We start from the raw sequence: 13191 nt of genomic DNA, 5'->3' as shown, positions 1-13191 counted from the left end.
AGATGTTGAATCTCCTTCTAAAAAAGAGGGGATATATCATGGGTTATTTTAGCAGGGAGCTGATTGATCGGAGTGCCTGTGCATTTGGCACTTGTTACTAATAGTAGAAATGATTCTCGATCAAATAGGGTAAAAGCCTCAAGAGATTCTGACACTGTAAACTCGTCCCTGGCTGATCAAAGGTTCGGCATCTCTGCTTTAAGGGGTGGGTTGTTCAGGTCCTTATTGGTGTTAACAATTCTTTGCACAAAGTGGAGGGTTAATTGATCCATCAGAGATTGAGATGGAATTATATTGGATGTCCCTGGTCTGTTGCATAAATCATTTACCACAGCAAATAGTTGTTTTGTCGAATCTGGAGCAACTTCCATTGTAATAATAAATAATAGATTGTTTTGCCTTGACTATTTCTTTTTTTATAAAAACAGTTGATGTTTTCTGATTTCCTTGTAAAGTACAGGATCACAAGAGCGGTACGAGCATCATTCTGTCTTTCTGACTAAACGGTGCAAGAGTTTTAGTTCAGGTGTAAAGCGTTTTCTTTTTGATTCTAGTTTAGGCATATTCTGTTTTACACTAGGGCATCAATACTATATATGATCTCTGATGGGTGACGATTTAACATTTGAATGATCTCGTTAGGGTAATTTGTTTGGTTCTAAATCTGATTAGTATGAGAGAGTGATAGCTGTTTGAATATCAATTATTTGATTACCTGTTTTAAGGGTTGGCAGGGATCAGTGGATGTTAATGGAGTTGTAGGTGTGTTTTGTTGGGTGGCGGTCATATGAAATGGGATACCTAAGTGATCAGTTGAAGAAAAAGGAACAGGGTTATCTCTATGTAATTCTGGGTGCCAAGAGAATAGTTGATATAGGGTATATCCTGCTATGTCTGTCAGCTAATTAACTAGGGCTTCCAAACCAAGGTCTTGAAGGGACTCTAGAAGGTGCATAAGTGGGTTCTGGGTTCTGTCCAATAATTAAAATCTCCTAAAACTATGAGCCTGTAGTCTTTTGCAAACAATTTAAATGGGACCACATATATTTATTGGGCAAAGTTTTCCTTAGGGCCAGGAGGTATATTAGGTAAAATAATGGTAGCACAGTCTAAGGCATTGATTTACATTTTACAGGCTCTTTGTATCATGAGATCAGTATAATATTTAGATCAGATTAATAAATGATAGCTAGACCTTTGCCTTTTCTTGCTTAATCTAGATTTGGGCATACATTTATAGGCAGGTGGGGTCAGCTATGTCAGAATGCTAGGATTATTGTCAGGGATCCTTGTTTGAGTGAGCAGGAGTATATCTATATCTAGGACAGTAATGAGATTGTGGATCAGGAATTTAGTTTAGACAGCTGATCTCACATTCAGCCATCGGTAGTGGCTTAGATCCTGTATAAGTGGTGTTCAAACAGATTGATAAAAGTTTGTTGGCACAGAGATTATTAATGCAATAGTTCTTGGTAACAGTTATGGGGGTATATAAAGTCTTTAGTTTCAGTTTGTGGATGATGTCGCAGTCCAAGGAGTGGTTAGAGATGCTATTAAGCATTAATAAGATACTAGTCAATGGGTCTTTACCTAGGGCATTGGAGTAAGAAGGTTCTGATTTGGGCTCTGACTCTGCATAGACAGACGCAGACGGGCTTGCCTTGGGCATGCCTTTGGCACACCAGCAGCAAGCTTGATACGCGCAATAATTGTGTGCAGTCAAGCCAACACTGATAATTAAATACTCTTTCAGTACTAAGAATAGAAAGAGGACTGTGCCGAGGATTGAGCTGTCCTACAAGTCAAAAGTCAAAAAAGAAAACCTTCCCCTCGCAAATTAAGGCTGGTGCAATCTTGCCCGTTGAATATGCATCCATCAATATAACATTATAATCCAATGTAGCATGTTTTTAAAAAATTGTTATTAAAACAACCTAAAAGTGTCATGGCTAAGAAGAGAAACCTGGACTTGTGCAGTATGTGCTACCAGCCGTAATTCTTAACTGGGAAGTAGAATTCAACATCTGTGCACTGGTTTCCTGTCGATCAAAGCGTGGCCTTACATATTCCATGGGACTGTTTAACGAATAATTGATCTCACTCGCTTGTGCCAAGTGCACACAGAGGTAAGAAAGATAAACGCTTTATGTGCAATGGGCAATTCGATTGACTGAAACAAAAGATAATGGCCCTCATTACGAGTTTGCCGGTAGCACGTCTTTACTATCGGCCGGTTTCTGGCAAATTTGCTTCATCGTTGCCGGCATCTGATATCCACGTGTTATCGGGAAATTAGGGTGCCGCCAACAGGGGTAAGTTCCCATTCCATGGAGTCCCTTAGGGCTCCTTGGGATGGAGATTACTGAATTACCGGCACTGTTGCTAAAGTTGGCAGGGATTCAGCGATTTCTCAGCTCAGGCCTGCCGGTAGTTCACTGCCCCTACTAGCAGATTTGGAGTGTGCCGGTCCGGTAACAATGCCGGAGCCGTTAGTACCAGCATTGTTTCCAGCAGTGTTACCGGGTCGGGTCACCTGTAATGAGGGCCAAGTCTTTGCATGTGCAGTTTTTACCCTTGTGCCTGTAGTTAAGGGCATCCCTGAGCTCTTTCCTTATTCACAAAAGGAAGCTCTGGGCATAGCCCACAGGAATAGTGGCATGGATTTCCACATTTTACAGTAAGAACATCGAATTATTGCAGCACAAATATGTACATTTTGCGACATTTATGCTTAACTAAAATAGTTATAGGAAGCTACTGAACTTAGAAATGTCAATTTGTAATGTCCTTATTGTGCCTAAGGATTGAAAACAATTCATCACAAAGGAAGTTGCTTCATATAAGTGATGTGCGGCCTCGGAGCCACCGGTGTTGTGGGCACTGGACATTAGCAAATAATGTGGATGTGTCAACCCGGCTAATTATAATAAGTGGAGATGGGTTGAATACGACATTTTGCACTTTTTTAGTGGCATTTCAGAAATGTTGCGGCACATTTGAAAATTGCACATTTCTATGTGGGGGTGGGGGAGGTTGCAAATGACAAATGGCTGTGAGCTAGATGCTCTGACAAGGGAATGTGCCGTGCAGGCAGCGGTCTTTTCAAACCTATGGGGCACGACATGTGCCTTTCATGGCTCGCTTTACATTACTGTTACCCAGACAGGGGTGGAAGTAAAAACTTGCATTTTATTGGACAGGAGATTTAAGGCACATAGTCTGCAACGTTCACACTGCACCCACGTGCATGGGAGACTGGTCCTAGCTTTCCACACACACGGGTGCAAATTGCTTTCAAAGCATGGCATGATAATGTGGAATAGTTTGTCTACAGGGGTAACCCCCACGTTCTGGTGATATTCCCTCCTACTAAGTGAGGATAAATAATGTGTATTTAAACAAAAGGAAGGAACATATAACAGACTACATCAACACAGTATATATCCTCAGACAGCAATTTCTTGTAGCAGCCATGAAACAAATATAGGCTGCATTATGTGTTCTCAATAATCATCAAAAAGCAGTATTACCAAAAAAATATCATTTTTTATATATTAATCACTCTTTAGCACAAGAAATACACTCATTTGTTTTAAAAAACATATACACATAACATAGTCATATACATCTTAAAATCATGCCACCTCACAGTGTACAGAATTAAATGCCAAAAATTTCATTAGCACAACACAACAATGGCAACTCAATTGTTCACATTTCCCATTGTGTGAACCAGCCCAACTTATATAAGTTTCAGTCCTCTGTGTTTCAAAGTAACCGGACATTCATCAGGGGCAGAAGTAATCCTGTGCTCCAGGTCGATTCTTCCTACATATACACCAGGTTGCTATCTCTAAGGATACAAAGACAAACACGTATCACTAACATTTACACTAGATGGGAGACTACAGGAAAACCACCTACACTGCAAGAAAGCCCCAAACACATGCACATTGATTCTTTCAATGTTTAAGAAACTGGACATGATTAGTGAACCCAGCTATTAGCACTAAAGCGTGACTCATACTTGGGATTCGCCACCTGGCATGGACCCTATGTTCAGCACTTAGAGAAGCTTTGTTTTTCCATTGCCACCCTTCAGTTCCTTTCAAAATACTTCTGAACTGAGCGTCCATCTCTCTCTCTCTCTCTCTCTTTCTCTCTCTCTCTCTCTCTCTCTCTCTCTCTCTCTCTCTCTCTCTCTCTCTCTCTCCCCCTCTGTCTCTCTCTCTCTCTCTCTTTCTCTCTCTTTCTCTCTCTCTCTCTCTTTCTCTCTCTCTCTCTTTCTCTCGCTCCCCTCTATCCCCCCCTCTCTATCCACCCCCCCTCTCTCTCCACCCCTTCCCCCACACCCTGGATCAATCATTTATAGAGTTCAGTAAATCCCACTTCAACATGCGAGTTAAACAATGCTGATGTCTCCATCAAGCATAATCAAGTATTTCACAGTTTATGTATCGGATTACTTTCTAGAGGACTGCAAACATAACAATGCATAAAAGCAGGGGAAACTTTTCAGTCCAATTCTCACAATTATACACCGAGGGAATCAATGGGATCGGCTCAGTGTGTCTGTACTATTGCACCTATTGAACCTATGATCAACAACTTTAAAATACTGTAAATTCCAAAAAAGCACTTGCCCTGTTAAAATACATGTTGCACCGCTCTGTGAATCAGGGTGTTCTTTGGCAGTGCAAAGTCACTTTGCACCACGCTAAAAGTTCCATGAATTAGGTCCTAATATAATGCAAGGCAAACAGTTTCCTGAAAGCTTTTGGAGCTCACCTAATGGCAGCAGCGATCAAGCTGCCAAGGCCATCTCTTCGAAAGGAAGTTGGCTGGCCTTGTATATACCCTAAAACAGCAGCACATTTAATAATAGAAGATATGTTTCTGAAACATTTCTACTCAAACGTTGCAGGAAAAGGATGATTTTGGAAATGTAACAATTATGATATAGTCAGAAAGTCTTTCAGACTGTCCTTAGGACATGAATGCAGGGTGTTGGTTTTCCCTAGTGCCAGCGCAGGTTGCTTGCTAAAGAACCAACAATGTCCTTGCAGGAGAGGTATGGGCGTAAGGGCACAGGCCTAGGTGTTCTCGTAGGAATATGTCAGAATATGCTTTTTAAGTGTGGTCTGCAGCCGTGGCCAGTTACCAGGTGACTCTGCACATGCGCTCTCTCCGCTCCATCCTCAGGACTACCGCAGTGATCAATGTAAGCAAAGCGTGCAGAGTGCACAATGTTCAATGCATCAGACGTTGGTTGCAAGTCCTGCAAGCTGCAAGTGGTGTAAAGACTAGAGGCGGTGTCTGTACTTCTGCTCTCTTTATGTTAGAGGAGAGGCACAGAGGACCCGAGCCCAGATTCTCTATTATTGGTAACGTAGTCGAGCAATCAAGGCCTAGCTTGTTCAGATTGTAGTATAAATACTTTTATGGGCATTCTCAAGTATCTGCACTCAGATATTTTACATGTATAGTGCCTCTCAGTCCACTCCGGATCACCAATATTCTCAAAGTGTTTAATGTGTTCGTCCCCTATATGCTCCAGTATGCCCCACGACTGTGAGATAAACGAACATCCTGATTAGCAGACGGATGTCCCTTAAACATCATAAATTGTAATAGAGTTGAATAAAGTTCACCAAGCATGTTAAATTATAGTGAATGAGAGGCACTATACATGTAAAATATCTGAGTGCAGATACTTGAGAATGCCCATAAAAGTATTTATACTACAATCTGATACTCCTCCCCATTACAGTGAGAACAACTCCGGAGAGAAGAGAAAGCCACACATCTTCCCCACACAGAATTGAACGTTAAAGACCTAACCATTTATGCAGCTGAGGCCAAGAGACCCGCAGCATATAACGGACTACATGATTTAGTACTTTGATATATAGAGGTAAGGACAACTCCATTTCAAAGTTGCAGCACCTTCTAATATACGTCTTTTAAAGAGTTTTAATACTACTTGAGACTGACGTCAGTCCCACCTGTCTTTCTTGTCTTTATCCTTATAGGATCAGGGATTAGTCCGCTATATCCACTCTGGACCACGGAAGACATCCTAGAACACTTCATAGGTTTGAAGATACCTTAAGAATACCAGAATTAAGTAGTGTATGTGTCCTGAAGAAAGCGGCCACTCAAGAATCCCGTTGAAACCAGTTGACTATTGTCAAGAAGACTGATTGATAACCCAGACCCCAACACCCTTATAAATAAAGAAAAGGGCTTGTTAAAAGAAATTGTTTCAGTTATCATCACACATATGTCCTCTCCACTACACCACAGTGGTTAGAAAATAGGTTGTTTTTAAGAATACTCCTATTGACCGTCAGGTCATAGAGTCACCTTTTTGTTTTAACGATAAGACACACGCTGTGGGGGCAGAAAGATTAAAACACAGAATACCGACCTCCATGTTGTTTGCACTTGTAGACGCTAGGAAAATGTTTTAGAGAGTTTAGGGTCAGGATCTCGACATCCCTTGTAGTCGGCTCAGCAGCACTCACTGGGGCCTTCAATCAATCGACGCGAGATTTTTTACAGATAGGGGCATTTAACTTTGTGCTAGGGATTCAGCATTGGGAATAACTTTGTAAATCAATTAGCCTTCTGTTATTGGCGTGTTATAATACTCAGGCATAAATGGGAGGCAATCACCTTTCAACTCCATTTTGTGGTTATATCAAAGCGGTAACCCAGGGTGCTAAAGAAAAAGTACTTTCATTCATTGAACGGGACGCAGCACGTGTTCCGTTCAAGGAATTGCCAAGATGGCCGCCATACGGAGCCCCTCTTCCATTACCATGGCAGCTGGAAAAACAAGAAGCAGAGCAGCAGCGGTGCCACAACTACAATAAAGTACGTGTGGTCGGGGAGGGGGTTTAGGATTATTATTATTTTTAAGGGAAAGGGTAGGTGGCTAGAAGATGGCAGGGAAGGCAGTCTGTGGGTTCTATGGTACCCAGCCTGAGATCAGAGGTTTCAGTCCTCGATCCACGGAACCTGATTGGCTGCAACCCCTGCCCCTGGTGCTAATGATTGTTACTGCATGTGGTATCCTGAGCGTTCTGCGCCTTTGTAGACTGTGCCTCTACCAGGGGTAAAGTCATGCAAACAAAATGCACCATTTCTGAAATATTGCATGCAATATTTCTGAAATATTGCATGCCTGTTTATAAAAGAACTTTTTTTAAAGGCATTTCCATTTGTTTGGGGATGGAAATGCATAAGGGACAGGAGCATTTGGCACAGCACTTGTCAAATGGAAAAAAAAATAATGCACATACAGTTCAGTGCCACCTGGTTCCACCCTTACTGTTACAGTAATAATGAGTACCTTAGAGTTTTGTGTTGGCATGTTGAAGATGTTGAAGCACCGTTTTATCATCAGCGTAACTGCAGATGTTGATCTAGGTGTCTAGGGAAATCAATATGTCTTGAAACAGAGAGCACAGAGCTGTGGTACTTGAGTCGCTGTTGCCTAGACATACACATGAGGACCAGTTAGTCGTTAAAGAGGTGAATTGGCCTACGGTTGACTCAGATAGATAAGTCATTTCTTTGAGGTTGTTGTTTGTTGAAGACGATTTTGGTTGACCACAGTTTGTCTTTTACATGTTGCATGGCTGTGATATTGTACTTCCCAGCTCCACTGGTCTAATACTTATGAGACTGTATGAATTGTAACTAATGCCCCCCCTTCTTCTGTCTTTCTGCAGCTCCGGCCGGAGGGGTTTAAGGGGCACCAAGCCGAACCGAGACCAACAGAGAATTTTTGTTCAGCGGCTGCCGACCTTGGGACGATTTCTTGAGCCAAATCTCACTGAGAAAAGCTTTGGAAGTGAATCCTCGAGGAGGGAACAGCAGAGGGTGGGGAGGGTTGGGGAGGGACATAGAGTGGGTGGACTAACGAAGGGGTTCAAGGTGCTCCATCTTCTCCTGGCCTTATTCCCTCCAATCTTTTTGCTACTGTATATACACAACCCGTAACAATAACCTGACCTGCATGCGAATGCTGGCAGCCCTACCCACCCCACCTCCCTCCAACATCAGACTACAGGTAGTATTGCTTGACTGCCGATCCCGGCGAATGGCACTGAGGGGCAGCAGAGAAAGTCAGAGAGTTTACGATGCAAGTAAAACCAAAGCGTGCACTGCCACTGACCAGTCTTGTAGGCCACATTGCAGTTCAAGGGTCACTATGCTCTGGGGTTTAGGTGTCTAGACCAGCTTCCCGTTCTTCCACTCCTTTCTCCTACTTTGCCTGTCAATCACCCCCCACAACCTTCTACACTGCCTTCCCTCCATGTTTTCCAAACATCACATACGTAGACGAGACGCTCGATGCGTGTTAAAAAAGGAACAGGGTTCAATTGCTAATTGAAAATAATAGCCCCGAATAGATTGTAAGAGCACGTGAAAAGTGCACAGCACATGATGCATCCTAGATTGATAAATCACTACTGCCGCTACTAAAGGGCTGAGAGGGATGGAAATCCCGCCCTCCTTCAATCTCTCTTCCCCAGTTCCCCACCCAGAACATTTGTCTTAGCTCAACATACACTGACCGTCATCAATTTCCCCTGCCCTTCTGGCTTCCATTTTCCACTCCTACTTCTGTGGCCTCTCTCTCCTACAACTCATGTTCCCACTCACTCCATTTCCCCTTGATTCCTGTCAATTCTACCCAATCCCTCGTCTTCCTCAGCCAGCTTCATTTGCCATCTGTCAATCCTTCCCGTTCCCCCCCTTTTCTCTTTCGTTTTTCCCACCGTTTACTTAGTCACTAACTTTCCTTTCACCTTTATTTCCTCTTGTTTTCCTTCCCATTGTCGCCTGTGTCCCTTTGTCCCCAGCTTCCTTCTCACCTTCCTGGTGCACATCTCTCCTTCCATCTGCTTTCTTCCGGTTATTCTCTTTCTCGCACCCCTCTAACTTGTGAGAAGTATTGTCTTCCAGTCAGTCTCAAGCACTGCAACTTCCTCTTCCGGCAGGCACCATCCACGCTATATCCGGCCCATTTTTTAATTACATAAATCGGCCCACCTCCAAATGGGACTCCGACGCATCCTCTTCCTCCTCGTGTTGCATGCCGAAGACACTTTTTGGACATGGGGTGGCAGGAGTTTGTCCTGTGGCGCCTCTGTGCAGGGAATGTGGGTGTCCGTACCGAATGCATGACAAACGTGGACTATGTGGAATGCTTTTATTTTATGCTAGCTGTGTCAACAAGCGTGTGATGCTTGCTACTACGAACCCTGCATTGTTCCCCCTGAAGTAGGCTCTGAATATTCACTTAGCAGTACTAGGCCACAATAAAAAATGTTTTTCTTTTTTTTTCTTTTTTGACTCTATATCTTTCTGTCTTTTACCCTAAAAGGTGGCCACATTGACTGTGTTTCCTTGTGTACTTAATGTGCGGTAAAATGTAAAATGCCACCTTGTGGCGGTATGTGACAGTTCGGCTTAACTTTAATAGCAGCAAAACCAACGACACATGCGCGATCCTCCCATAAATGACAGGCATTACTTATGAAATCTTTGGTCATCACTTGATCCCTTCATACGGTAGCACCTGGACTGAGCTGAAGATGGGGCCATGGAAGTATGGAGTGTTATTAATGGAGTGGTTTAGGACTAGGATGCAATCGATGACTAACCTGGCCTTTATGTTCCCAATGAGTGTGATGATTATAACACACAAAATGGATTGAAAGGAATGGCGGGAACAATGGCACGTATGGAACAAGTAAACCTGGTATGCAGTACCACCAGTACACACTGTGTATCATCAGTGAAATTAATGTTATGGGGTAGCGCAAACAGTTTTCCTGTAGATTGCACTCAGGAGGTTCTCATATTGAGAGCTTTCATTGTCCTGCAAAGTAGCCACTTTTAGCAAAGGGGACGTTTGTTGAGAACTGAGTAAGGCCTGTGCCCGGGTGGTGTCCGGCTGTGGGTAGAATTCGTCTGTGAGCTCGCAGTGGCTGGGTGTGGGCTGAGGGTCTGGTGGATTTGTGAACAAAGATACACACCTATGTCACCCCGTGATTGGATAGCAGCACGCATAAAGCATTGGCCTCTAACATCAGCGCAACCTGCACCTCACGAGTTCAAATACCATCGGTGGGCCAACTGCCAAGGTTAATAAATCAAGTGCCATTAACAAATGGGGTAGTAATGGATCTATGTGATTACTGCCCCCCCCCGTTTACTGCGACTCCCGGAAATGCTGACTTTTTTATTTCGACCCCCTTTCCTCCCACATACACGAGGGGGAGACTCCCGCAGCCCACCCTTTATCCAATATATACTGCACCCATCCCCAACATATATATGGGGTAAAAAGGGGATAAAAATTCAAAAAGTCTGCATATGTGGGGGTCAGAGTAAATGGGCACAATAATTGTATAATCCCGTAGTAATGGTACCTGACCCAACGATACTTAGCACAATTGCACATTAACGCCCTTAAAGATCATTTAACATATGATCTTATTTCCACAAATTGATTGTTAGAAACTATCAAAGAAGCATAGCCTGGTTAGACCTGGATGGAATCATCTCAGCCAAAATGATCAAAGTGCCATTGGCATCCACGTACGGGCATGCGGGATGCCAGTTTGCCGATTTCAGCTGGGATGAATAGAACCAGAACAACTAAACGGGCGTACGACAAGGAGCTACATTATTCATGAATGTCGCGCTTCACCCACTATTTAAATAGACCAGAGAAACTATAAATAATTTATGAAATTGAGATTAAGAACTTCACATTGAGGAAACCTTTTGAAGCTTTGTAAGCAACAGATACATCAAAACAAGGTCCACACCTGGAGACATAGAACCAGGTGCCTGCACTACAGGAACTGAACAATAATGATAATAAGAACAATTTGACTTACACCAAAATATAATATGATTTACACCCAACTGCTTGGTCTTGAGAAAGATCTTAGTGGTCGTGACACATGTTGGCTCTATTCTTTAAACTTAGATCTTGTATACATACTATATTGCTCTTCATTAAAGACTGACCATAAATGGAGTAGAGGGCTCAACAGTCTACTTTTCTTTGATACTTTCTAACAATCAATTTGTGTAAATAAAATAACATGTAAAAACTGATCAGTAAGGCCATTAATGCGCGATTGTGCTATGTATCTTTGGGTCTAGTATCTTCAAGGTGACGACAGGGCACTGTCACCCCCAAATTATGCAAACCCTGCTAGTATGGGCCAGTAATACATTTCAATTAGGTGTGCAGTTTCATGCATGATAGTGCCCTCTCCGTGTTTGCAATTTAGTAATGGTACCAGCTAATGTAACTCTTCAGGAGCACTATGCAAGAGAGCAATATTATTATTAAGGAGAGACATACACATTGCCTGAGCGATGGGCAAACATCCCCTGGGGAAATGGGTGGTGGCATCCTTTTCTACAGTCAATGAGGAATGATGGCCTTGCCGCCTACACCTCCATGGGGTCCCATATTGAGACTTTAGATTTAGAGGATCTACTCCTGTGACAGGCTGGAAAGGTTTTGAACGGATTAGCATTGGACTGTACAATGTCAAATAAATGCTTTGGATCCTTCCTGCCCAGATCATACTCTCCTTACGAAGCAATGTAATTAGGTAATTCTTTTTTGTGCCCTTTGTCCTACATTACATAAGAATTCTCTTCTGGCATCCAGTTTCTGAAATGTCTCTTCTAATCTACAGTTCTAAAGCCTTGGAAAGAAAGAAGGTCACTCGATGTCATGGTTAATATGGAAATCTGATAGAACTTTAGGAAGGAATGAGGGATGATCCATAAGACCTTGAGAAGCAAAGTTTCTTTATCAAGTGGTGAGATGATTAATGCTCCTTCACTCTTCTAGCCAAGGTGATAGCTACTAAAAGACAGATTTAAAGTTATAGAGTTTAATATCCTGGCTATAATGTGTTTAAATGGGAGTGGGTGATTGGCCAACATGATCAAAACAATGTTCAGAGCAGACTGTTCACAGAGCATCCTTCCAAGGAGAAATATGCTTGAGGCGATTATCATGGTGTTTGAATACTTCCTTGGACAATGAGCTAATGTCCCATGGAAGGATTTCTACATTTCTCAATCAAAAGCTATAAACTTAGAGATAACTCATTTTAAATATCCACTGCCGGAAAGGGGTTAAACTGAGAATGCCATTAATGGCTAGGTGTGGATGTAATCATCCTCTCAGGGGCCTAATATTCGAAAGTATACAATATAGTACAACAACAACAATAATAATAATAATAATAATAATAATAATAATAATAATAATAATAATAATAATAATAATAATAATAATAATAACAAGAACTTGTTTGGGGCATTCTCACTCTCGGCTGCCAAATGCTAATTTCATCGGTTGATGCCAGATGCCAATGCCAGAACCTGAGCAATTGTTGAGTTGCACAATTGACAGGAGGAGCAGACACTCTGCTGGCCAGTCTAGAGGATTCATCTCATAAGATAGAAGCACTCTCTCGACATTGGTCTTGCCCAAGAAGGATAGATTTGGGTACCAAGGGTCTCTGAATGGCAGAAGGGCGGAACTAATCAGGTCAGTAGGGATTGTGCATTTGGACTTCCTTAGGCTGTTCACAAATGGTATCAGGTCTGGAGCTCACATATCAATCTTAATGACCAGTACAAAAGAAACAAAGGGAAGATCAGTTGGACACAGAACTTCAAAATGATAACAAAAACGTATTGCAAGCAAAACAGTATGGCAATAAGGACAACATGTTAGTAAAATGTGTGTGTGCAATGGTGTCCCACACAGGAAGACCAATACACAAAACAGAAGAGGAATGAGTGGTGTGAACCTGACGTCATCAGGTTTCTGCACTCTTAAGCTAGGCCAGACCATTATATGGAAGGAAAGTGGTGCCCAAGAACTCAGCACTCACATTATCTTGTCAATATTGTTTCAGCTGTTCATTCTTATTTCTTTGTCTTCCTCTGGTTAAGGGGGCACTGCCTGGAAGTGCTCACCCAACGACATTGATGATAAAGGTGAAACTCTGGTAGGGGAGGTAAGAGCTTCTGTAACAGGGCTGCACGGTGTGGTTGCCTAGATCAAGGGTCTGCAACCTGTGGCTCTCCATATGTTTTATGCTAAAACTCCCATGATCCTTCACC

General features: G+C 42.5%; 1 protein-coding gene across 1 annotated transcript in view; it reads left to right on the top strand.

The window, feature by feature from the left end:
* The window catches only part of LOC138451399 (sodium/potassium-transporting ATPase subunit gamma-like), a 239342-nt gene extending 229986 nt beyond the window's left edge, over positions 1-9356 (top strand). Inside the window, exon 6 of the mRNA XM_069604908.1 lies at positions 7740-9356. Coding sequence (XP_069461009.1) covers positions 7740-7759 — 20 coding nt within the window. The 3' untranslated portion in view covers positions 7760-9356. The remainder of the gene's footprint in view (positions 1-7739) is intronic.
* Positions 9357-13191: the final 3835 nt, after the last annotated feature.

This window comes from Ambystoma mexicanum, chromosome 1p (genome assembly GCF_040938575.1).
Source record: "Ambystoma mexicanum isolate Mex_15411 chromosome 1p, UKY_AmexF1_1, whole genome shotgun sequence".
In the NCBI taxonomy this organism is placed as follows: domain Eukaryota; kingdom Metazoa; phylum Chordata; class Amphibia; order Caudata; family Ambystomatidae; genus Ambystoma; species Ambystoma mexicanum.
This window is presented reverse-complemented; position numbering and strand designations above follow the sequence as displayed.